The 26,323-nt window shown below is 37.5% G+C and overlaps 1 protein-coding gene across 9 annotated transcripts in view; it reads left to right on the top strand.

Annotated features, from left to right (window-relative positions):
• LOC131064013 (pentatricopeptide repeat-containing protein At5g67570, chloroplastic) overlaps positions 1–26,323 on the top strand; it is a 123,296-nt gene that overhangs the window by 49,723 nt on the left and 47,250 nt on the right. For all 9 annotated transcript variants that reach the window (XR_009359357.1, XR_009359359.1, XR_009359358.1 and 6 more), the window contains 3 exons: positions 2,633–2,726; positions 2,835–2,992; positions 11,416–11,847. Coding sequence is in view for 4 of the 9 variants with exons in the window: in XM_057998030.2 (XP_057854013.1) it covers positions 2,633–2,726; positions 2,835–2,992; positions 11,416–11,847 (684 nt within the window). In the remaining 5 variants the exon portion in view is untranslated. The remainder of the gene's footprint in view (positions 1–2,632; positions 2,727–2,834; positions 2,993–11,415; positions 11,848–26,323) is intronic.

Below are 26,323 nucleotides of genomic sequence, written 5' to 3'. Positions count from 1 at the left end.
GGCCAAATTTAGGCAATACTTGGTTTGTAGAAAATTTGTGGTAAAAATAGACCACAACAACTTGCAATTTTTTCTAAGACAAAAAGGTCTAAATGACTGCCAACAAAAATGGGTTAGTAAAATACAAGCTTAGAACTTTGATATAGAATACGTGAAGGCGAAGAACAATATCGTAGCAGATTCATTATCTTGCAAACCCGACTTGTGTACCATAATGGGTATTGCAACAGATTGGAAGAAGTCCATTATTGCTGAATATGCCAAAGACCCACATGCAAATGATATCATGGTAAGGGAAACATACCAAATGAAGAATATAAACTAGTAGAACTTATCTTTTATAAAGATATGATGTAACTTACACCAGGGTCAAAGATGAAGACACAAATCATTAAAGAATACTATGATAATCCTCTAGCAAGACATCAAGGTTATTACAAGACTATAAACAAGTGAGGGAAAAATATTCTTGGAAGGGACTTAAGAAAGATATACTTAAATATGTCCAAGCGTGCATGACATGTCAGAAGAACAAAACTGATCAAACACATCTTGCCAGCCTCCTTCAAACTCTTCCTATATCGGATCAGAAGTGGGATAGTATCTCTATGGATTTCATAACAGGGCTTCATAAAGTTCAAGGGAAAGATTGTATATATGTAGTAGTGTATCGACTAACCAAGTACACTCATTTCATGTCCATATCTACAGATACAAGGCACCTCAGATAGCTGAAGTCTTCTTCAAGTAAGTGTTCAGATTACATGGAACCGAGTTGACACTTAGCACAAGCTATCACCCCCAAACCGATGGTCAGACATGAATTGTGAATAAGTGGATCGAGGGATACTTGAGGAATTATGTCATGGGTCAACAAAATGCATGGATAAAATGGTTGCAGCTTGGTGAATATTGTTACAATAACACTCTTCACATGTCAATTGGGTTGAGTCCATTTAAGGCCTTATATGGCTACGAGGCGACTTCTTTTGGAAGTTTGGCTCTTCAAGAGAGCAGAGTACTAGGAGCCAAGGATTTCGTACAACAAAGTGTGGATATCATGAACAGTCTTAAGGACAATCTTCACCATGCTCAAAACCAGAAAAAGATTAATGCCAATCAGAATTGCACAGAAAGAACATTTGAAGTTGGAGATTTGGTCTTCTTAAGGCTACAACCATATATAAGCAGTCTTCAATCAAGGTTAGTGGAGCCAAAAAGCTTAAGCCCCGTTCCTATGGGCCATACAAGATCTTAAGGAAGATAGGAGAGGTAGCTTATGAATTGGAATTGCTCGGAAACAACAGAATTCACAACATCTTTCACGTATCTCAACTCAAGAAAGTCCTTGGACAGCAAATTATTCCATGTGAATAATTACTTCAGGATGCTATTGAAATTATAGTGGAAATATATAATACGAAACAAGGTAAGCATGAAAACGTAAGAACCTATAATCATAGACTCAAGAAATTGTTGGTGAAACTAGAAAATCAACCTGCAGACGGGTTTTAGAAGAGTTGGTTTATTGAAGGGTTGATTCCATCACTATGAAAGAAGATGAAATTTCTGCCACCATCCTCCTATGCCGATGCTTGTAATTGGGCTATGGACATCAAAAGTGAAGATAAAAATTCTTTTCGAGGGAAGTGGAAAACAAAAAAAGATGACAGCAAAGAGGATAATAGTGATAACAAATCAAAGTAATGAATATTTTGGTTATCTTTATGTGTTCAATTTCCATAGTACTTTTGAATTAATTTTGAAAAATTATTTAATAGGAGTATTAATAGGCTTGGGTGGGGGATCGAGTCTAATTTGATTTGGCCTATGGGGTTTGATTTTTTAATAATGATAGTGTTAATACTTAAGTTGGCAAGAGCATCATAGAGGATATGTAGAATAATGGTCATCACATGAAAGCAGTAATTGCTCCTCTAGATTCTAGTTCTCAATCTAAATAGTGTAACACATGGAGAAATAGGTTTGGAAATAGACTCAGGGAAAGTTGTAGAAATACATGGAGAAGTATCATATTTTTAATCTTGAAATGATATTTAATAGGAGTATTATTAGGTTTTGGTGGGGGATAGAGTTTATATTTATGCTGGTCTATGGGGTCTAATGTCCAGCACTGGCAGAGTTTATAGATGGTAGACTCAAATTGGCACCAGGCACCCATTGTTCACTAGTGCCAATTCCAATTGGCTATTAGGAACTAAGCTCATAAAGGGTCACTTTGAGCAGTTTAGAATTTAGATGGATGAATTAACTTCTATGTTAATGTCACGCTTTTAAGTGTACCATAAAGGGTAAATCGAAGCAGATCTTAAGGGGGGTTCCATAATCACATCAAAATGTAACCTCAAATTTTATTGTGCTGTGCCTTCAATGTTTATGGGGTTACTTCAGTTGTTTGCTTTTGCGTTATTTTTCCCTGTAGAGTATGGTGCCATTTCTTAGTATATTCAAAAATGAATTAGAAATTTGTATTTTTGTCTCGCTCTGAGTTTAGTCTACATGTTTTTCTAATGTGCTTGACAACTATTATTTGCATTCACTGATTGTACTGCACGGATAAGAAATTCCAAATGATTGAAATACACTAGTAACTAACTAATTTTCTATCAAGGTTATGCTCAAGTCTGGGAAATCTGATTTGGTACATGAGATATTTGGAAAAATGGAGAGGTCTGGTGTGATTCCAAATGCCTTAACTTACAAAGGTAATGAGTTATTATCTTCCATGCTGGTGTGTTCTTCATTTTATTGCTTTTAATGGCATTGCTATTCCTTATTTTTTATGATTTTATTGACTACATGTTGGTTTGCAGCCCTTGTGCAAGCATGCTGGAAAGAAGATAAAATTGATGAAGCTGTGGTCATAATTGAAGACATGGAAAGTAGGGGGATAGTTGGTACAGCAAGTGTGTACTATGAATTTGCATGCTACCTCTGTAGTGCTGGTAGAACACAAGAGGCGCTATTGCAGGTCCTTTTATTTCCCTGTTTCTCATCATTATCTTCACTGGTCAACACATAACTTATTTTAAGTTAAAGGTGGCATATATGGATTCTATTGTTATTCAAATTCTCCAGGTAAGTGATGGGGTATGGGAATTGTGTTTAACTTTGTGATATATTGTATAGAATGTCTCACCATTTATTAGCAGATTGGGCCACACTGATGAAATATCACCACACACAACACCAATGTAGTATATGCTTAGAATTCAACGATGCTATTAAGTTTTATCTAATGTTGTGCTTGAGAGAAGGAATTTATAGCTAATAATGCTTGCATATACTGATAAACAATTTTCTTGTAGCCATTTCTGTATTTCCTTTTATAAGACAGTTCCCCTGCACCAGCTAGTGCATACTTCTTCTTTACACCACAATGAAAGAAGAAATGGGTATATAATAGGAAATACAGAAGCCACAATATATAAGCCCATTAACAGTTGTCGCCTGGTTGTACACATACAAAATTTTGTGTATTTATTGTCCGTTTTGCGAAATTTATAAATTTTCTTGCCCACCTAAATTAGAAAGTTGTCAAGCTTAATGGTTATCCCTTTTTCATCTCTGGATGTATCGATTGCTTTGTTGAGTTGATAGTTGATTATAGTTAAAAAATTGCCAAAATAGTGAAATGGACCAAACATAAGAGTAACTGTTGCATGCTTTTGGTATAAGTGCCAAGATGAGACCAATCAAGGATGGCTTGAATCTTATCCTAATCCACCTTAATTCCATTGATACCAATCATGTGACCCAAGTATAACACCTCTATCATCCTAAATTCACATTTAGATGCCTTAGCAAGCAAGGATTGTGCCTCCATGATATCTAGAACCTCATCAATATGTCGAAGGTGGTCTTCCCAATTTTTGTTGTGTATCAAAATATCATCAAAGAACATTACTACAAACTTCTACAGCTGTTTGTTGAACACATGGTTCGTGCAAGACTGGAATGTATTAGGAGCATTAGTCAGTCCAAAGGGCATAACCAAAACTTCGTAGTGTGCATAGTGACATTTGAAAGTTGTCTTATGTATATCCTCATCCCGCACTAATCCATGATACTTAGATTGAAGATTAATCTTAGAGAAGTAGACTGGCCCATGCAGCTCATCGATGGGCTCGTGTATCTTGGGAATTGGATACCGATTTTTAATTGTTTGCTTATTGAGTGCCCAATAATCAATGCACATCCTCATTGGCCCATCCTTCTTCTTGGCCAACACTACAGAAGAAGCAAAAGGACTCAAACTAGGCCTAATTTGCCCCACATCAAGCAGCTCTGGAATTGCCTTTTCTATCTCCTCTTTGAGTCTCTTTGGGTGATGATAAGGAGTGGTAATCACTTGTTTAACCCTCTCCCCGAGCTCAATTACACGCTCAATTTTTCTTTCTAGTGGTCTACCTAGAGGAATATAGCTGAAAATCACACTATGCTTATCCAAAGTAGACTGGATATTACTTTTTTTGAAGGATCATTAGAAGAAATGAAACAGTGAGCTGCCGAAGCAACATCACCATGTCAAAAAATGATTTCCATCCTCTTCGCTGTGATGATCTTGGGTGCATCACTTGATATGCCAAAATAACTACTTTCTTCTCATTACCTTTGAATTTCAGCTCCATGTTTTAAAAGTTTTAAGAATACTTTCTAATGAATGCAACCACTAGCCTCCCAAAACAACATTAGTTTCCCCAATGAATACCACAAAAATCATTTGTCATTGTGCAATTATCTAAGGCAATGTTCAATTGGGGAATCCTCTTTGTGCAAATCATGGTAAACCTATCTGCCATCATTACGCTAAAGCCCTCAAAGTTCTCTACCTATAATCCCCTCTTAGCCACCAAAGCCTCATCTATGAAATTGTGGGTTGCCCCACTATCTATTGAAACTATAACTCACAGCTCTTGTAAGACTCCTCTAACCTTTAAACAGTTATACCTGGGAGCATAGTATGACGACTCATTGAGTACTCGATACGACTCACGGGACTTGCAAGTCCAATAGCTCATCAAGTTGACTTGCCAAGGACTTGTGAGCTGTGTCCCAGACAGTCCTGGTGAGTACTCGGTCAAGTCTTATGCAAGGAATTGCTGAGTTCTAGGCTCGGACTCACGAGTCCTAGGGTTGGACTCTTGGGTTTGTCTGGGAGCGAAAAAGACAAACATTTGAGCAAGAATGAAAGGGTGTTAGGCTAAAAAAAGATGGAAAAAATAGTAAAAAAAGTCACGACTTTTCCCTAGAATTGCACACCCTCTATTGCTGGGTTTTTCTTACATCCACCACCTTGTGCAGCTTATCATTGATGTCCCTCAAACCCATTAGTGTATCCACTCCCAAACCCTCACACTAGTTATTGGGATTTCTTGTCATATAAGAATTTTGATTACAATGAGGGGCTCTGGAAGTGGAATTACACAAATGAGGTTAAAGTTGTCAACTGATTTCTTTTTTTTTTGTGTAATTCTACGGTTCTTTTTTTTGCATATTCCTTATCGAGTCTCATCCAATTTCGTGTCAAGTCTCAAGTCTAAGTCAAATTTTTGTGCTGCTAAGTTGAGTTCACGTCCAAGTCCTCAAAATTTGCCTAGGAGTGCTTGAAAGTGTAGCAATGGTACCTTCCTTCACTCCCTGAGTGGTGCTCTTTGTGAAGCAACTATTCCTCCTCCGAATCACTTTGTTCATTGTTTGATCCATTACAAATTGCCTCTTCCTCACTATCAAAGAACACCTCAATATAATGAACTTTTCCTTTTCCAAGGCACTCGTGCCTTGATTCCCATGGCTCCTTACAAGAAAAACAAAGCTTCTTCCTTAACTTGTTCCTAGCCTCAGTTGATAAACTTGTCTTTTTAGGTCACTACTTCTATAAGGATCTTTTGTCTTTCTTAGATGGGGGAAACTTAGACTGAAATTTTGTGTCTGCAGTAGAAAACTACATGTTCCTTGCCTTCTTAATAGCATCTTGAAGAGTGGTAGGATCAATGGTACCACTTTGCTTCAGCTATGCCAACTCCCTAAACTATAGCTTCAGATCTCTCTTATCAAATATGTCTATAGTTTTGGGCTGAACTTGACATTGGAGTTAATTAGATTATGTCCTGGTGTTACTTATCCATGGTACCACCATTCATGAACCTCATTGTCTAAGTGCAAAGTAGCATACTTGACGACCTCATTCTTGAACATAAGATTTAATGAAAATTATCCAGTTTTTGAACCCATGATCTAGTTGTACATTTACTGGAGCTATCGAAAGTGGGAATAGAGAGCTTACCTAACCTCTATTGTAAGTTCTGGCTATTACGGCCTCTATCTCTCCTAGGTCTATTCCTTAACTTCAGTTGACAAAAATCATGTAGTGACATAGCAACATGAAACTTATCATCTAATGCCTCATACTCATGTAACCAATCCATAAAACCCACTTCTATGTCCTGCTACATTCCTCCTATTGCAACATCATTTCACAAGAAAGTAGGCATCAAGGGTCTAGAAGTAGGTCCACTGGTAGCTTAGGATGGTGGTTAACATGTACGTTTGTATGACTACCTTCTCCATTGTTTGCTTGAGTTCCATTATTGCCCCCATTGTTTTGATTTGTGCTCACATGTTGAATCATTTGTGTCATTAGTTGCATTTTCTAATTTTGTCATCTAGCAAGATCATTCAAAATTTGCATGGTACTGCCCACATTGTTTTCTCTTCTATCACCCATGTTACTAGTGCTCCTTCCCCAAAGAAATCTGCAATAGAAACTTCCTTTTCAATCTGTGGTTGCTTTGGTGGATTGTTTGACATTCTCCTAAAGTAATATCTATAAGACCACTGCTAAGTTACCGAATTGCACAGGTTACCTTGTCAATTCCGGGTATGAAACGTCCCGAAATCGGATTCAGGCATGAATCGCCTGTGGATTTGCACAAGTTTTGGACTGCACCAAACCATTTCTGGGTGTGTCCTTGCATTTCTAGATGGATCCGTCGCTAACATGGTGATTCTGTTTCGAATCCAAGACATTTCAATGTGGTAAAAGGTGAAAAAGTTGAAAAAGCCCTAATAATAAAAATGCAACGCAATCATTTCAATTTCATTCCGTATGCATTTCTCAAGCCATCGACGCAAAGAGCGAAGGGATTACAGGTTGGTTTCATGACTGGGGCAACAGTTTACAAGTTGGTTTCCCACATTTTAATAGATTTTGTGCCTCTGTGTTCTACATAGTGTTCGTTCCTTCTGCATAGTGTTTTGTGTATGTATGAATATTGAAAAAAAAATGCAGAACTTATAAAAATAAAAACAAAATCCTAATATTAATGTGTTTATAGATTTTCATTTTTTTCCATTCAAATGCCTCTACTAGTATCACTATTAAATATTAAATTATTAAATATTTTTTATTGAGGATTTCAAATATATATTTTAAATTTTTTAATGATAAATGAATTCTAAAACTAATTTATTTCCCTGTTTTGGTCTAGTAAAATTTAAATATTATATTTAGTATTGATAAATCTTATTAATTTTAAATATTAAATATCTATAGTTTATATTATATTCTAATTATATTAATATAGTTTAAGAAATTTGTTAAATAGCATATTTAAAATCAAGATATCAAAAGATGTTATTGAAAACTGAATTTAGTATGTTATGTTTCAAATTTTGAAATTTGTAATGGTTTTGTTTAGCATATGTATTGATACATGACATTCTAAATTTATTTCTTGTTTTTAGCTATATATATATATATATATATATATATATATATATTTGTATGAATGTACCCAAAACGTACCCGAACCCCCAAAAAATTTCTGCCATACCGGCGTTTCGTGCCCTTTCCCATACCTGATTTGTCAACTTAGGACCACTGTAATAAGCTGGATCAAATTTTTCAAACCAAAATTTTGCAATTTTTCCACAGTTTTACTAAGTAGGTATTTTGTCAAGCAGTTTGCATCAAGCTGGTCTGATATTTTTTTCATGATTTTTTGAATTGGTATTATAAATAATCAAGATAGCATTGAGTTCTCAACTCCAAGTATTTACAACTTTTCATTTGCATACAAAAATATTGCATATGTATTTTTTGATAGCTCTAGCCTCTAAGTATTGCTGTTACATGAATATATATATTCAGCAAATTACACACAGAATATCATTAATTAAAATCAATATTTAAATGCAATAATGCTGACCTGTATTTTGGACCAAGTCAACACTCCAATAAAAGTCTCCATTTACCCCCTTAAAGTTTTACGGACACCCTTAACAAGGTGGACACGAACCCTCAAATCTCTAATTAAGCACAACTATGAATCTTGAGTGAATCCACCAAAGATTTGACTAGGAAGAAATGTTTCATCCCTGAAGTCAAATACCTCTAGGGTTTTCATCCTAGGGTTTTGAAGTTGAACTCATAGTCCACACTTGTAAATGAGAGAAATAAAATGTTCAAGATATGAAAATTAGCTCCTTCATTCCTCTTTTATAACTTCTCTGGGAACTTTTGAAAAGTTATTATTTTAAATTCACTTTTATTAAAATAATAACTTTTTGGCCCACATAAAGTGATTTATTTATTTCTACTTTTGAGATAAGTCTATAAAAATTAATTAAATTTAGTCACCTGCAACCTTAGCTTAAGGCAACTTAATTTGATTAATTAAAATATTGACTTTTTAATTCTCCGAATAAGCCTATGGGAATAAAATAGGTTAATAGAATACTATCAGATTCCTAAGTAGAAGAAGGGGGACATTACATTCTAACTTGCAGCTCATCACAAAAGCAAATCAGGTACAAGGAGTGAGCAATGAGGAACTGGGATATAGTAATTGAGCATCTTGAATTGGATGATTCAGTTGCTTAACTTTTATTAGTCTCAATCAAGGATGAAGAGTACGAGGTTGCTATATATAACTTGCATGGTGAAGCTATTGAGGATTGCACTGGTGTTGCTTGTGGTTCCAATGAGCCAGCTGATGACATTGATGCTCATGAAGAGCAATACAATGATGTGTGTTAATTTTCCATGTGCAATTGCACTAAATATAATGCAAACCATTTTGATTATCTTTAACATTTGAAAAATCAACTTTGAGTTATAGATTCAAGTTTCAACTGTGTTCTCAGTTTTGTATTTGTTTTTGTACAATTTCTGCAAATTATATATAACCCTTGCATTCTGTCTTGAATTTTCAGTTATATAACACTCTTAAGTTTAATGTTGTCTAGTTTTTTTCAGTTGAATAGGGGACAAGTCACCAACCTACATAACCCTTGGTGTCTGAAGAAATATAACAGCTCCAGTTTCATAAAGGTTCAACCAATGAATAATTTGACAAACATTTAAATTGTGAAATAATCGTATCACTAGGAAATTATGATAGTAGAATAATAACTATTTTAATCTGTGTACCCAGACTTAACTAGGTAATTGGTAGACTTGTTGAGTCTTGGGCTTAGCCAGGGTATTCAAGGCCTATAAAGTATATACTCATCTACGAGTCTGGCAAATTTGTGAGACTTGCAAGTCCTGGGGTCAAACTTGGGTGCACAAAAAACACTTAAATATATATAAAAAAGGAAAAATAATTTTTAAAACCTAAAAAGAAAAAAAAACACAGTCAAAGTCTAATTCGTGCTCTGTTTTTAACACACGTTTTATGTTTTGAAACTTTGAAGTCTAAGACTCTTGGGGCATGGTTAAAAGCAATAAAACATAAAAAATGGCATGTGCTATGAAAGTCTTTGTGGCCTAAAATGCCTTAATTTGGGCTTGGTGGTGGGGGTTTTGCCTATCGAACCAGTCCTGTACTGTGATAGGGAATGCACAATGGGCACTGCATTTGGTTACTGCATGGGGCACTGCCCCTCAACCCCACTGGAGGCTGCCCATCTAAAACCCTCTCTTTTTTTTTTAAAAGAAAAACATAAAAATCATTTTGGGTCATTCTGGATGGAAACTAATGGTCTTTAATTCTCTCAATTTTTTCCCATTTACGTCCAGTATAATTGAATTACAATTATACTTTTGATTTTTGTGTCAATCTGATTCCGAATAATGCCGGTATGTGCTATTATGGTTTTTGTAGCATTGTGACCTTGTCTGAGATACAAGTATAGGACCTCACATAGAGCTAGTGATGTTAGACTGAGTGATAGAAGCTTCTCTCCATCATAGTTACTCCATGCTGTGATTTTTGCTTTTGATTTCATGGATATTGTAAACCATGAGTTTTGAACTTGAAATAACACTTCAGGATATATATTTATAAATGTTTTCTTCAGCTCAAATCTACACTCGTACTCATTTGTTTGATATATACTTGTATATATGATCAAAGTAGCTTGTAATTGATTAGTTTTCTGTGTCTTTAAATAGGATTTAGAGAAGAGTGCACAGAAAATCTTTAATTTATTAAAAAATCTTTATATTTCATGGGTTTTTCAATTTGCTGAGTCTGGGTGTTGAATCCGAGTCCAAAATTAGTCTGCTAAGTCCGAGTCTGGTAATTATGGGTTTAACCTTCAGAAGAGTTTTTCCTCACTGTCCATTTTACTATCCAAGCTTTAAAAGTACTGATTATATAGCCATTTTATGATTTTGTAGGTCTAAATGATGGCAAATGATCAACAAAAAGTTGTATAGCTGAAGCCCAAGTAGTCTTCAAATTGCAGCCATGTGCTGCCCTTCTAGTCTTTTAAGTTATAGGTAGTTGCCTTATTTGCCTTAGGGTTTTTGTTCCATCATATATGTTATTATGTATTTAAATTTTAATGTAGTACCGGGTTTATCACTTTTAAGTTTTTTCTTTGATAAAACTCTTATTATCCCAAATCAGACTTGCAGCATGATCTTTCTCAGAGCAAGACTAATAGTTTAATTATAATTTGTTAGATCCTTTGTTTATAATTTTTTCTCCTTGTTTTATCTCATATGCTATTTGTTGATATTAAATATTCCTTTGCTTCACTATTTTAGAAGTTCTGAGTGGGGTACTCTGGTTCGACCAATGCATTTCTTCTCAACATTAGTACAAGAAAATGTGTTATTTTCAGATTGTCAAAGGAAATAATGGAGTAGAGAAATAATCAAGATTCTAAGAAAAAAAAATGAGGAAACAAGAAACAGAAAAGAAAACGCGTACATGCAATATATGTTTTTTTGCAAGTTTCAGCTTAATATTACACCTGATGAAATCCTGTAGCGTGTTTTAGAGATAACATTTTTGGGCCTTTGTTTGAGTTTGTGACCAAATTTGTTTTTATTTTAATAACAAGAACAAGGACATTTCAAGGGTTGGTGTTCTGCAAAACCCTTTTCAGATTGTCAGAGTTGTGGCATCTTTTAAATTTCCTAATCTATCTTTTATGCAGGTTGAGAAGATACGAAGGGTTGCTAAAAAACCTCTTTATGTAACATACACGGGCCTTATTAAGGCTTCTATGGATTCTGGGCACTTGCAAGACTGCATAACTATTTTTGATCATATGCAGAAATTTTGTGCCCCAAATATAATCACTTGCAATATGATGTTAAAATTATATGGACAGCATCATATGTTTAAGGAAGCCACATCTCTATTTGAGGGCATTAAAAGAGGGAAAATTTGGCCTCAAAAATTCTCTGATGGTGATCCAACACTTATTCCAGACATTACAACATACATTGCGATGCTAGAGGCATGTATGGTGGTTCAAGAGTGGGACTATTTTGAGAATGTGTACCAGGATATGTTACTCAAAGGTTACCAACTTGATAAAAGACAACACTCATCACTCATTGTGGCAGCATCCAGAGCTGGAAAGGTATTCTTTTCATCAACATAGACTATCCTCAAATGAAATACAAATATAAATGGAATAAAAGAAAATTGAAATGAGATGAAATGGAAGCATGTGATTAACAAGAAAACAAGTAAAAGAAATGGACACGGAGTTTTATATTTATAAAAGCTTCTGTAGATTGCATGGGTCAATGGATTTTTTTTATTATGATTCTCATAGATATTTGGAATTAAAGTTATTGCCTTTCTTGTTGTTTGTAAATGTTTTTTTCTTAATTGTTGCTGCCATTTCCAGATGTTCAATATTTACCTCATCATAATCCACTGCTGGGACTTACTTATATTGTTATATTCCATTCTGTAAAAGTAACCTTGTTGATTTACTTACATTTTGAGGTGATCCTGTATTAGGATCGTCTAAAAGAATTTGAAGCTAGATCTTTTTTTCTTCTATGTTTTTCTATGTGCTTGGTAAATTTTTGGAGAGGTTATGGGCCACTTTTAATTTGGTGTGTAGTCAATATATAGTCCAGATCATAGTTACAAGACTCAGACTCAGCTCGGATTCACAAGCTGATTTTGGATTCAGACTCGGACTCGACAAAACCTCGAAAATTGAAAAACCCAAGAAATTCGAAGATTTAAGGATTTAAAACTTGTTTCATGCACCCTTTAATAAATAAACCTTGAAGACACGATAACATCATCAAATAGAAGCTAATTTGATTACATACGCAAGTATACATCGATCACATAATTACAAATGCAAATTTTAGTTGAAGGAAATAACAAATTTAGATATATAAATATTGTCAAATGTATACAATTACAAAACTCATGGAATATGAAATACATGGCATCAAAACAAATATCAAAAATATAATTATAAGTCTATGGCTCAGAGGAGGTTGCATTACTCATCCCAACATCACAACAAGTCATGCGTTGGCGTTTAAGATAGTATTACACAGGTAATTGGTAAATAATTGAATGATATTAACAGAGATCAATAGATCTTTATATACAAGAAGAAAGACGATGTTTCCTTAGGAAACAACCGTGAAGAATAGAAACATTCTATTCTAGCTAACAGCTAACTAAGTATTTACATAATATTATAGTAGATAACCATTAACAATGAATAGAAACTATCTATTGTCATAATACCCTCCCTTAATGGTTAATCTATCCACTACACCAAGCTGTCCTCTGAATTTGACAAACTTATTTGGACCAAGTGGCTTGGTGAAAATGTTTGCAGTCTGATCCGTTGTAGGAACATACTGCAAGTCTATGATCCTGTCTTCAACTAGCTGCCGTATGTAATGACAATGAACATCTACATGCTTGGTCCGTTCATGGAAGACTGGATTTCGTGCTAACTTGATAATGCCATCGTTATCAACAAACAAGGTGGTTGGTCTTGCTGGTGACATCTGCATATCCCCAAGCATCCGATGAAGCCAAATAGTTTCACAACCTGCCTTAATTGTCCCTCTGTATTCGGCCTCTGTAGAGGAGAGAGAAACAATTTGTTGCTTCTTACTAGTCCATGTGACGGCACCAGATCCCAAACTAAACACATATCTAGAAGTTGACTTTTTATCGTCAACAGAGCCTGCCCAATCTGAATCTGTGAATCCATTGAGTCTAGGATTAGAACTCCGAGAGTAAAGAATTCCATAATTAATAGTGCCCTTCACATAACGAAGCACACGCTTTGCGGCTATCCAATGATCAACCTTGGGAGCTGTCATAAAGCGTGAAATGTAGCTGACTGCGAAGCTGATATCAGGTCTAGTAGCAGAGAGGTAGATGAGACTACCTATGAGTTGGTTGTATGTAGTATCATCAGCGAGAGGAGAATCAGACTGGGCTGATAACTTCAGACCTTTCTCCATGGGTGTAGATGCAGTCTTGCAATCCTGCATACAAAACTTGTCTAACAGAGCCCTTGCATATTTAGACTAAGAAATGAATATAGCAAAAGGTTGCTGCCAAACCTCAACACCTAGGCAATAATGCATGAGCCCAAGGTCAGTCATGTCAAAAGACTGGTATAAACTCTGTTTGATTCCTTGAATCAAAGATGCCGAACTGCCAGTGATGATCAAATCATCCACATAAATGACCAGAAGGATGATATCACTATCAATATTCTTGATGTACAAGTTTGAGTCTGAAGAACTCCTCTTGAAGCCTTGATCACTGAGGTACTTATCAATTTCCATGTACCATGCCCTAGGAGCCTGCTTCAAACCATAGAGAGCTTTCACCAATCTGAGAACCTGGTGTTCTTTACCTGCAACCTTGAAACCTGGAGGCTGCGTCATGTAGACCTCTTCTTGTAGGTCACCATTCAGGAAAGCACTCTTGACGTCCATCTGATGGACCTTCTAGCCAAACTGTGTTGCCATGGCTAGGGCTAATCTGATAGTGCTCATCTTTGCTATAGGAGCAAAGGTCTCCTCATAATCAATGCCCTGACGCTGAGAAAAGCCCTTTGCAACTAAACGAGCTTTGTACTTATCCAAAGTACCATCAGACTTGTATTTGATTTTGTAGACCCATTTGCAGCCAATGGGTTTCTTCTCTGGTGGAAGATCAAAAAGTTCCCAGGTGTGATTCTTCAATAGGCTTTGGTGTTCAGATTGCATAGCTTGTTCCCACTCTGGAATACCTTTGGCCTCAGAGTATGTCTGAGGTTCAAACACACTATGAATGTTGGCCATGAGAGCAAAATTAACTGTCCCTGCAGGTTTGCTCTTTTTTCGAGCAGTTCTCCCATCGATGAGTTCATCATCCCGAAGATCAGCAAGTGTCTTGGCCCACCATTTAGGCCGGAGAGGAGAAGGACCAACATTAGCATCAAGAGATGCTCTATGATTAGGTTCCTCATCAGAAGAATCCGGATCAAAATCAGGTGAAGCATCTGCAAATCTGGGTGATCCTGCAGGAGAAGCCAGAGGTATATGTACAGGAATCACCGGGATAACTGGAGCTACAGGAGCCCTCCCATCAGGTGGACCTAATGGAAGTCTAACTCCCAAATCATGAGCCTTCATAGGCTGGTTAGCTGAATCAGGAACATGAGAGACAGGCATGAAGGGTCCTCGCTGCTCATCAAAGACTACATCACGACTACATAGGAGACGAGATGTCTCAATGTCGATCAAGCGGTAGGCTTTGTGAAGACTACCGTGTCCAGTAAGCATAAGTTTTTGGCTCTTGGCATCCAACTTGGTGCGTGAAGCATCAAGGATCCAAACATAAGCAAGGGAGCTGAAAACTTTCAGATGACTGATTTTGGGCTTGCAACCTGACCAGGCCTCTTCCGGAGTCTTGCCTTTGACTGCCACAGTGGTTCAAAAAGTAGACTGCTATGTTAACTGCTTCGGAACATGTCTGTGGTTGAGCATGGATCTAGCCATCTCAATGATTGTTCTGTTCTGACATTCAACTATATTCTTTTGTTGGGGTGTGGTTAACTAGCGGTTAATGCCATGAATATCACAGAAGCTAGAGAATTCATTAGAACAAAATTCCCCCCCATTATCTGATCTAAGAGCAATAATAGATTTCCCATACTCTTTTTCAACTAGAGGTTTAAACTTCTGAAATATAGTAAACGCTTCAGATTTCTTTGCAAGAAAATAGACCCACATTTTTCTACTGAAATCATCAACAAACAACAAAAAATACCTGGACCCAAGAACAAAAGGAGTAGCCATAGGGCCGTAGATATCAACATGAACAAGCTGAAGTACTTGAGAAGCCCGCCATGAATCGCCACTTTTGAAGGGTGTGCGATGTTGCTTCCCAGCCTGGCATGCATCACAAACTCCAAGCTACTGAGTCTGAATCTCTGGCAATCCGAGGACAAGTGTGTCCTGAGCAAGCTAAGCAAGATAACGCACATTTAAGTGCCCATATCACTGATGCCAAAGTGTACTGAGAGAAGACGGTCGAGTAGCCATAGCTAGGTCTTGAGAAACACCGGAATCTGCAAGTCTGAAAAAGACCATGATCCTCAAGACCAACTGCAACAACTGACTGAGTCTCTCGATCAGTGATGGTGCACTGATGTGAATTGAAGCTGACATTCAATCGTGGAGTGCCGCAACATCTGACTCACTGAGAGTAGATTGAGTTCCATCCCTGGAATGTGGAAGACATCGAGGAAAATGAGATTCCTCCCAGTAGACTGAATCTGAATGTTGCCTTTGCCGACAACCGTGTATTCTTCCCCGCCGCCAAATATAATAGAATCTGAATAAGGCTGGTAGTCAGTGAACCAATCTCTACGGTGGGTGAAATGACGAGAGGCACCTGAATCAATATACCAGGTAGACGATTTGACATGATCTGCGTGTCTTTTAGCCATGAAGGCGTAAAAGGCAAATTCTGTCTACTCAGTGTGCTCTACACTGTTCACTTTGGGCTGTGAACTAGATTGCTTAGCTTGGGCAGCTAAGCACTTCCGACATTCAACCTTCATGTGACCATACTTGTGGCAGTAGTTGCATTGAATGTTCTTTTTCTTGAAGCCTTCTGATGCAGGAGCAGAGGGTTTCTGTTGAGAAGACTGCTGAGAATGAGACTTGCCCTTATCCTTGTGAAAAGATTTAGCAACAAAGGCTTGTTCTGTGGAGGTGGAGCTGGAACTGCTATCGAACTGCTGTGTCCACCGATCTTGCTAAAGGAGAAGTGTGCAGAGGTCTGTCAACTTCGGATCAACACCAGTAGAGGTGATGTTGAGAGTTTTGATAAAATGCGTGTAGGACCTGGGTAAACTTTTAAGGGTGATTACCACAATGTCCTCTTCCTCCATCTTGCGTACAATGGCAAGCAACTGATCACGGATTTCCTGAATCCTATTCAGGTAATCCTGGAGCGATTTCCGCTCATCCATGACAATAGAAAACAGAGTGTTCTTGAGAAAGAAGGCCCTGCTTTTATCATAAGTCTCATGTAGGGTTTTGAGATGCGCCCATATCTCGGCAGCTGTTTTGCCAGATGGAATCTGAGGGAGCTGATCATCAGCTACAGATATTTTGAGAAGCATCACTGCCTCCCGATTATGCTGGTCATATGCAATCTGATCAGGACTAGTTGTAGTCGAACGTTAAGTAGTACCCAGAACCACCTGATCGCTGCCGCGATATTCGAAGATGGTTAGCATCCGCTGCTTCCACGTGCTATAGTTTCGACCATTGAACTTTTGATTTCCCTCGAGCAGAATATTCGTCAAAGATGCCATGGCACGAATTTCTATGAAAAACGTGAAAAACTAAGAAAGCATGTACTTCAAGGCAAAATGTCAGAGGACCCTAGAAAAAATGAAGAGGCACCCAAAAGAGAGCTTGAAAAACCCAGAAAGAAGATGTCGGAATCTGGATCCGTTGGCTCAAAAATCGAATCACCCAAAAAATTAGACGGCAACCCAGTTGAGCTCTCGAAAAACCCACCACGAATCTGTGCTCAAAATTTTTTTTCGACTGAATCTGGAGGGTCAAAAACCCTAGCCGAAAGTTAGGAAACGTGGGTTTGACCAAGTTGCAGGTTGCAGAAAAAATGCGATTTTTACTGACGCGCGAATGCAAAAATGATTTCACCTAGGCATAACACAGAGGTGTCGCAAAAAAATCGCAAGCAAACACCTTCACGCACAAAGAAACTGTAATGTTCCCAGTTGGGGATTGGATTATTTGGCGTTCAAGTCCTGCAAACAAACGTTAGTATACAAACAATATGAAAGATAATTAAACATATATATTTATTTGTGCAATTATACAAGAAAGAATGCTATACGTTATTCTACATATTTAACAAATAATGTTAACTGATTTATTGTATCTATAAAAAAAGATACAATACTCAGTTGGACCTTACTTGGATTGACCCAACCCTCCATTGAGAAATATTTCTCAGTTAGGAGCAACCCAGGATGTCGTCCTCCCAAGGTCTCTATTTGGGATCTCTATTAATGAGTGAAATCATTAATGTTCTCAAAGCTTGGCAGAGATCCCACCCCTGCTCAAACTTCTCTATCTCTAACATATGCATATGGTTAACCTCTACAATATAATATATATTGTCTCTAAGAGATTCCCTATGAATCTCTCTCTGGATTCCTTTTGGAATCTTGGCATTCAATTATGCCCTTTGGTCTCTATGGCTCCTTTAAAAGGAGCAATCATCGTAGACATTATTAGGGACTTAAATATAATTCTGCTCTGAAATGCCTCAATGATCCCTAGCTCTGTAAATTGCCTCTGAAGCAACCTCTATTTCCTCTGTTTTAATTCTGAGTGTATCTCTACAATCTTATGGTAATTGTTATTTAACATCACTAATATATCACTATTATATTATAATCCTGAGTGTATCTCTGTCTCTAGAAGTGTCATTACAATTCTGAGTGCATCTCTATTATGCTAATTCTGAATGTATCTCTGCAATATTGATTCTAAATGCATCTCTGATATATTAATTTAGAATGTATCTCTGTTATTTACCGGCTATTCTGCTTTAATTTATCTTGCGGTATGATTCGAATTCCACGGCATTATTCATGAAGTATTTCCTACGGTTTAGGGCAAACCACTTACCGTTCACTTGCCAGTGGTGTATCCTGGATATGCTGGGTACGCTCTACTCCTTCCACGGTTTTTGCTTCCGACGTGGCTATCCCTATTAGCACTATCCCCCCTTTTTCTTTATATCTCTTAATGTGAGGGAGAGGTCATACCTCTTCATCATGTATGCCCTTTGGCAAGGGACACACCCTTTCACCATTAACACCCTTTGAAAGTGTGCAACTCTTCATTATTTCTGCCCTTTGAAAGGGACACAACCTTTCACAATCAGACCTGCACTTCTTATTTAAATCAGATCTGCACTTCTGATTTCCAAGTTATCCCCCTACCAAATGAGGTTCTCTTCTCCCTTTTATATCTTATTGTTGAGGGAGTCACAACTTTTCCTTCCATGTCTTTTAACCATTCATTAACTTAATTAAATTTTAATTAATTATATTCTTTATATTATAATTTAATTTTTAATATTTTAATTTTATTATTATTATTTATTATTAAATTCTATTTCAAAGGGGGGACATTACAGAAACCCGCCAAACGCCACCATTGAATCGCGTAGGTGTGATAATGAAAAATGCGACTGCGGAAAATGCAGGAAGAAACGAGAATGCAGGTTAAGGACGGATTCCTTCAGGTCACGCGTGAAAAAGCCCACAAACAGATTTTTAAAAAGATACGACCAAGAGCAATTTCGAAATGAAGAACGAAATTTTTCAAAAAATCTCTGACGAATTTTGAAAAATTATTTCGAAAAATTTACCCGTGCTCTGATACCATATTACACAGGTAATTGGTAAATAATTGAATGATATTAATAGAGATCAATAGATCTTTATATACAAGAAGAAAGACGATGTTTCCTTAGGAAACGATTGTGAAGAATACAAACATTCTATTCTAGCTAACAGCTAACTAAGTATTTACAGAATATTACAGTAGATAACCATTAACAATAAATAGAAACTATCTATTAGCGTAATAGATAGGTCCTAGATTATGTAGCCATGATATTTGCTTGTGTCTCAATGATTGGATATTCAAGTGAGGAATTTATTATTAAAGTTTTCTTGAAGCCTTCAAGACTACATATTTTCCCAACAAGCTCATTAACAAAGAGGAATGGTTAAGTAAAAGGATAAATGGTTATGTTCTATTTTTACCTTAGCTAGGATACTAATAGATGGGATTCTTCTATGAGTTGTCTTTGCAAGGCATGAATGATACATTTTGTATTATAAAAATGGCATTTCTTGCCAACTATGACTTAACTTGTATTTAGCAATACAAGATTGTAGAATGCCAACTTGCCTTCAAAACCACACAAACCTTCATGGAGCACACCATCTTCAAATGTTTTTTAAATCCTAGATGGGCATGTTATAAAGTAAGCAAGAATTGAAATTTTAAGTTTTTTTGTTTAATTTAATTAAAATGGCCGAGTCTCTAGGTCGAGACTCTCTCAAACTTAACAAGTCCAGATAGTACTCCACTATCGAGTCCCCTAGATTCGCTAAAGGTGGCTCGCCTTGGGAATCACCGAGTCTAGGTGAGTCTCGCCAACTCTTGTAAAACTGGTTAGGATTGACTTAACCATCTCTTCCTTTATTCTCGTCTGTTATGACATTAGGCAGGCTAGAAAAATTGGGTGTAGAATTTGGAGAACATAGACCTTCATGGTGCACACAATTTCAAGTTTTTTAAAATCCTAGATGGGCATGTCATATGTTGTCCTCATTTTTGGATTTTCAAAAATGTGACAACCCCTACAAATTTTTGCTCAAAATGTGTCATTTTTGTCTCTAAGGCACATTTTACGAGGTGAAAAACTCACATTTGTTAGTATTAGATCATCAGGGGGTGTTTTTGCCATTGCTGTCCAAGTTTTGGTGGGTTTTGGCCTTAATTTTCCTAGCTTTGGGTGCAATTTCGGGTTTTAGAGCAGTAACTGCAAGTTGGAGATTTTACTCTAAGGCACGCTTTTCAAGGCAAAATTCTTTCTCCTTTCTTAACTGGACTAATCTTTGGTTCATCCTTGATTCACGTTTCAAATTTCATCATGTTCAGATTTCGTTTGCTTAATCTTTTCTTCAAAATTGGGTTTTTTCCTCTAGATTGTGAGTGGGAAATTTTCCTTATTTTTCAAGTTAAGAGATCCTTTATGTTTTTAAGTTGTAGGGGTTTTTTCAAGAAATTACAAGTGAAAGTTTATTAAAATTGTGTAACTTGTAATTTTCTTTTTCTTTTCCATTTTCCCCCTGTTGCCTTTTAAGTTGTTTTGTAGGAACGTTTTGGTCAAATTACAAGTAAATTAAAAAATACAAGTTAATGAAAACTTGTAAGTTCTTTTAAAAGTTCCTATTTTCTTTATTGAGAACTTGTAATAGGGATTCTAAAACCCGATTTCGAGTGTTTTAAGTGTTTTATGTGCTCTTGCTTCTTTATAACCTGATTTTGGAAGAATGAAAGAAAAGTAAGTTTTATTTAAAACTTGTAAGAGGGTTTTTAAAACCGGATTACATCTCTTTTTCCAAGTATTGTGCCGTTGCTTGCTATTGAATCTCCAAAACCCGACCACGTTTTTCCCAAGGGCATCGATTTGTGGCTTTCAATCTGAAATCCGACCCAAGAAGAAGTATTCTTGGTTGAATCCGTTTACCTCTTTGCCATGATTTTGGGGGTTCGATGATTTTTGCCACGTTTTGCATAATAATGTGGGGTGTTTTTCTTTCGATTTCTGCTGTGTGCTCTGAGTGTTGGGCACCCATATTCCGTCATTGTTGCCACGTTTGGCACACGTTTTGCATCAAGCATTCAATGAAAAGTGTTTGGCGCCAAGTGGGATTCTTCCTTCAAGCTGTTTTGTTTGTTTGTTTGTGAAGTGAGTTAAATGCAAACCGTTTTACTTGCTGCATGAAATCTCAACGTGTTGGTTTCTTAATCTATTTATAGAGCATTTTGGTTTTTCCAAAGCCCATTTGTTTTGGTCTAGGGCATTCTTCAAGCGAGGTATGTGATTTTTAGTTTTATTTTGTTGTTTTTTGGTTTTGTAAATATCTTGCTCTTGCTTGAATTCGGATTTCAAATGATCTTCCCAATTGATAGGTTGTTTGAATGCAAATTGTAAATGTGCATTATTTTCCCCCTTTCTTTTTTCCTCTTTACTTGTATTCGGTTTTTAAAACCCAATTACAAGTAACATTGGTTATGTTGACCTCCCCTTTGGTAAAAAGAGTTAACCTTCTTTTTACAAAAATTACAATGTTGAGATTTGCTCTAATTTCGGGTTTTATAAGTCTGGTTGCAAATGAGTTTTTCCCATTTTCCAAGTTGCCAAGATGAAGATGTCCTCCATATTTATCCATGGTCATCCAAGTTCGCCATTGTTGGTCAAAATCATTCTTTCCATCATTTCCCACCATTGCATTCGTTCATCACACTTGCAAACGGAATTTAAAAACCCGATCATAGTTACATCTTCACAAGAGTTTTTCCCATTTTCACACTTGCAGTCAGCCTTCCAGAACTCGAAATTGGTCCAAAATGCACTCAAAAATATTTGAAAATGAGTCTTAAAGGTCCAATTACAAGTGCAAACTTGTGGTTACCCATTACACATATGAAGTTGCATTCTCCACAATTGCAAGTCAATGCTCTTGTTTTTCCACACATGTAATGCAGTCCTCAAAACCCGAAATTCACTTGTGAGCCCATTTTTGCATCAATTTATCCCTTCCCTTCTCAATCTTGTTTTACACACGATCTATCTGTTGACGTGTCTGAAATCGCATCGCTACGGTTCCATCTGGCCAACGCAGAATAGAATACTAAGAATCCTATCCTCTCTTGAAATAAGGAAATCTCTAATGCTATTTTTTATTTGATCAAAGGGGATTACCTCAATGTTTTGGTTGTTAGGTCTTGATTGCAGGATAACTTAGTGGTTTGATGTGTTTTGCTGGAAACACAAAAGGGACTTAAGGTTAGATGAACAACTTTCGAGTGGGTTCCCTAAAGTTTAACACTCTTGTATCGGTTGATTTCAGTTGGATTGATACTAACTCAGCTGGATTGTGGTTTCTTCTTGGTTAAAAAAAAGGGGAAAAAAGAGAGAGAGAAAAGAGATAGAGAAAATCAGATTAATTAACTAAGATAGCATGTTCAGGAAAAACAGACAGAATCCTCCAAATAACCAAATTTAACATTATTAGCTATTTTAAGCACAATGCTGTAAAAAAATCCAGTGCAATCTTCAAGGAGAACTAGATTTTCATGCTACTAAACATAAATTCAGAATTTTAACATTCATTTACTTATTGTTTAATAACTGAACTGAGCATATAGATGGGTCCAGATTAACCATGCAAAGGGAATGACAATCAGTCAGTCCTTAATGGTATGAACACTAAGGCTTCTATCAAATATTTATCCTAAAAAATGCTATCTGAAAATAAAAGACATAACAGAATAATTAAATGGTGAAGAAGGAGACTATGCACTCACAAAGAAATGAAACAACCTTAATTTTCCATTAATCCTGCATAAATTTCGCCAGAGCTTCAGCAACAATCTTGGATTTCTTACAAAAATAAGGGAAAACCAGTCCCTTTAAATAGAGTTCCATAATTAGATGAATGGCCAAGATCTAAACAAAATATGTGGCCCAGATTCATTTGTACAAAATGGTACCCATACCTATAAATAGAAGGTAAATATCAACAACCACCCAAAAAGGAACAATAACTATCTAAAAAAGGTAATTAATAACTATCCATATCAGCTCAAAAAGTGCACATGCACGAAGCTCAAAATTTACAGCTGACTTGGCAGTTAGATATGAACTTTATGGCCAAAAGTGCCTTTTTTTAGATTTTAAAAGAAATATGTATTTTATGAAGGCGCTTTTTCCTTTTCTGCTGCAAATTCCTTTTCTAGAAATTTATCCTCATTACGCAAATATTCTTTCCAGAGGTCTCGACCTGCCGTACGTTCTGCACGAACATACGCTTGAAACCTGATGCACAGCTGGAACAGTACCATGAACTGAGGCATAGGAGGATGACATATCTTATATGCCTTCCAAATGATGATCTATGTGCTTTAACCCATCCTTCCAGTCGGACCGATGAGCCTCAAAACACAAAATATCTGAATATAACCCAGTGGCAAACTCCAGGTCCTCCGTGGAGTAGGCGATCTTATCCATTCTCAATCTATCCTCCCAGTCGGGTTGCACTATGTCATCGGACAAACTATTTTTCCAACCCAAAACCTTTGATCGGAGGATCTTGCCACCGAGGTCCCTCATGTTCCTCAAGATTTCCTCGCATTTCGCCTGCTCTTTGTTAATGGTATCTTTTGTTTCGCTCTTCATGGTGATGGTCTAGTACCATTCTTTAAAAGTACTGATGTTATAGGGATCCAGGATGGCGGACAATGTAGGAATCTGAGCATGGCTCCAGAAAAGAGCCCCTACGAGGGGAAGGGTTGTAACAACTACCTCATGAACCCTAAGGCATTCCCTCTTTACCTCGAATAATTTGACCAAAATGGTCTCTCAGTGGTGGGCCATTTTCTTTACCTCTTCAATGATTAGCTCATCCCTTTCTTTAATGCTTCGCATCCATTCCTTGACAGCCTTGGCGGTATCTCGTACTCCTTCAAGTTCTGTGGTTGATCTTTGCGCCAATGCTGATGGGGGAACATGGGATTCGGGGGCATTATGGAATGGTCTCAGTAGGTGATCAATGTACCCCTCGGCCTGCTCAGCACGAACTCGATACATGTTTTTCTCAGCATTTATCTCTTCAAGTTGCCTGAGCATGTTTTGCACGGAGTTTTTGAACTCCTCCCTTTCCTGTTCCTTGATGGCTCGTCCGATTGGGATGCTTGTGATGCTATAATCAGCCAGTGTAACTTCATCTACTGGCTTATCGACAGGTGGGGTGGCAATATGGATGGTACGGTTCCTTTGTTCATCCTTGGTTATTCGGGAATAGGCTTTAGGCTTTTTCTTCCCTTTGGACTTTGCTTCCCCTATGCGAGAGAAAATGTCTTCCAAATCGATGGGTGGCTTGGTGGCTGCCTTTTGCTGAGCTCGAGCAACTAACCAATCTTGAGGTATGGTCTGCCCGGATGCTATGGTTAAATTCCCACTTTTCTCTTTAATGCTTTCAGCCAGTTCATTGCATATCTGCAACTGATCTGTTATAGGAGTGGAGGAAGTGTCTAGTCCTTTGCTTGCAGCTGAATTCTCTCCTACTTCGCTGAACAACTGTCTGGTATCTCCATGTGATGGTTGTTCTTCATTTCTATCAGGCTTGCGGGTCTCATTTGTCCTTTGCTCTCTTTCAATAGTGGTGTCATCCCTGGCAGTACTATGCAGTTGCAATTCATGGTGGCTCCCCTGGGTGGGTTCATGCACATCAACCCCTTGAGTGGACGAACTTTCTCCTTCCTCAACTTGATTCTCAGGTTCGCCAGACTCAATGACCCTTACCTCTGTATTTAGCCTGTCTTGTGCAGGAGGATCATCAGCTCCGAATGCATCAACATCGCTCTGGGAAGATGAAGCAGGTATATAATCTAGTTCAATTACATCATCATCAGAACTGGGGTCTTTTGATGATGAAGTGACCTCTGGCCTCCTAATAGGGATCTTCTCCCTTCTTGTCCTTATTGATGTTCGAGTCCCTCTGCTGGCTTTGGCTTTCTTTCTTTTTTCGGGCTTTTCAACCTCTTCCTTAGGTGCACTTGAGGTTCTCTCATCTTCAAAGGACTGAGAATCAAGGCTACCCATCATATGGTAGGTGAACTGGACTCCCTCATGAATTAGCCGCTAAATCTGTTGGTGTAACCACCGATCAGTGTACCTTCCCGGGGCTGCCATAACTGCCTCAAAATCAGTGATTTTATCCTGTGACCAATCGATGCCTGGCAAGAGATGCCTTACTACCTCAAACTCTCGAACTTGTAAGCAATTTTCAGAATCCGTTAACTGATCCGAGACCCGAGGGTATTCATAAAGTCGCATTTGCTGCACACTTAACCTTGAATATTCGTGTTGTCGGACCTCATAGTCATCAGAACAATTCTTCCAATAATCTTCAATTGATTCCTTTGCTCTGAAGCGCCTGCCGTAGGCTCTCTTCGCTAGATTGTCATGATCAAAACATTTCCTTGGGAAATGTTCTTTTAGGCCATAAGAGGCTAACTCAGCAAGAGATTCTTCGACATGAGCTGGATTCTTTAAATGGACGTCAAGGTTACTTAAAATCATAGGGAAGGCGAACCCGGATTGCTTCTTGTCTCTGAGTAAACTGTTCGCCGGACAGGCCTGCCTTGCAACTTCTAGAAGAACTATTTTGTCGGTTGGATATCGTGGAAGTCGGAAAGGAGCGCCTTCAAAGCCAGCTATTCGGATATAGGAGAATCTTGGGAATTGATTGAACCAGGCGCCATCCCCCTTGCATCAGCTTGACCAGGCGTATTGTGAAGGCGTCATTGACACGCTCATACTGACCAATTGCATAAGCAGGGCTGTTCTTTTCCCTCTAAGCTATGTCCTAATAATGTAATTGCGGATAGCAATTGTACACCTTCACCTGATTGGGCCCGTTCCCAATTTCACCTTTCATGATCAAACTGGCAGTGGTTGGTGTTGGGCGAACATATAGACTAGATAAGATGTCATGGCGAAATACCTTTTCTCTTCAAGTTCGACCAACTGGGTATGGATATTGTCACTTGTGATTTGGGCCCAGTCGAACTTGGACTTCCTGGCAAAAACCTGCTCTGTAAAGTAGAACATCCACTCTTCAAAAAAGTTAGATTGGGGGAGTCCCATAACCCGGCTGAGCAAGGTGACCATATCTCCATGCTCATTGTGAAAGTCGCTTCTGG

Source organism: Cryptomeria japonica, chromosome 11 (genome assembly GCF_030272615.1).
Source record: "Cryptomeria japonica chromosome 11, Sugi_1.0, whole genome shotgun sequence".
Classification (NCBI taxonomy): Eukaryota; Viridiplantae; Streptophyta; class Pinopsida; order Cupressales; family Cupressaceae; genus Cryptomeria; species Cryptomeria japonica.
Note: the sequence above shows the minus strand (reverse complement) of the source record. Positions and strands in the feature narration are given on the sequence as shown.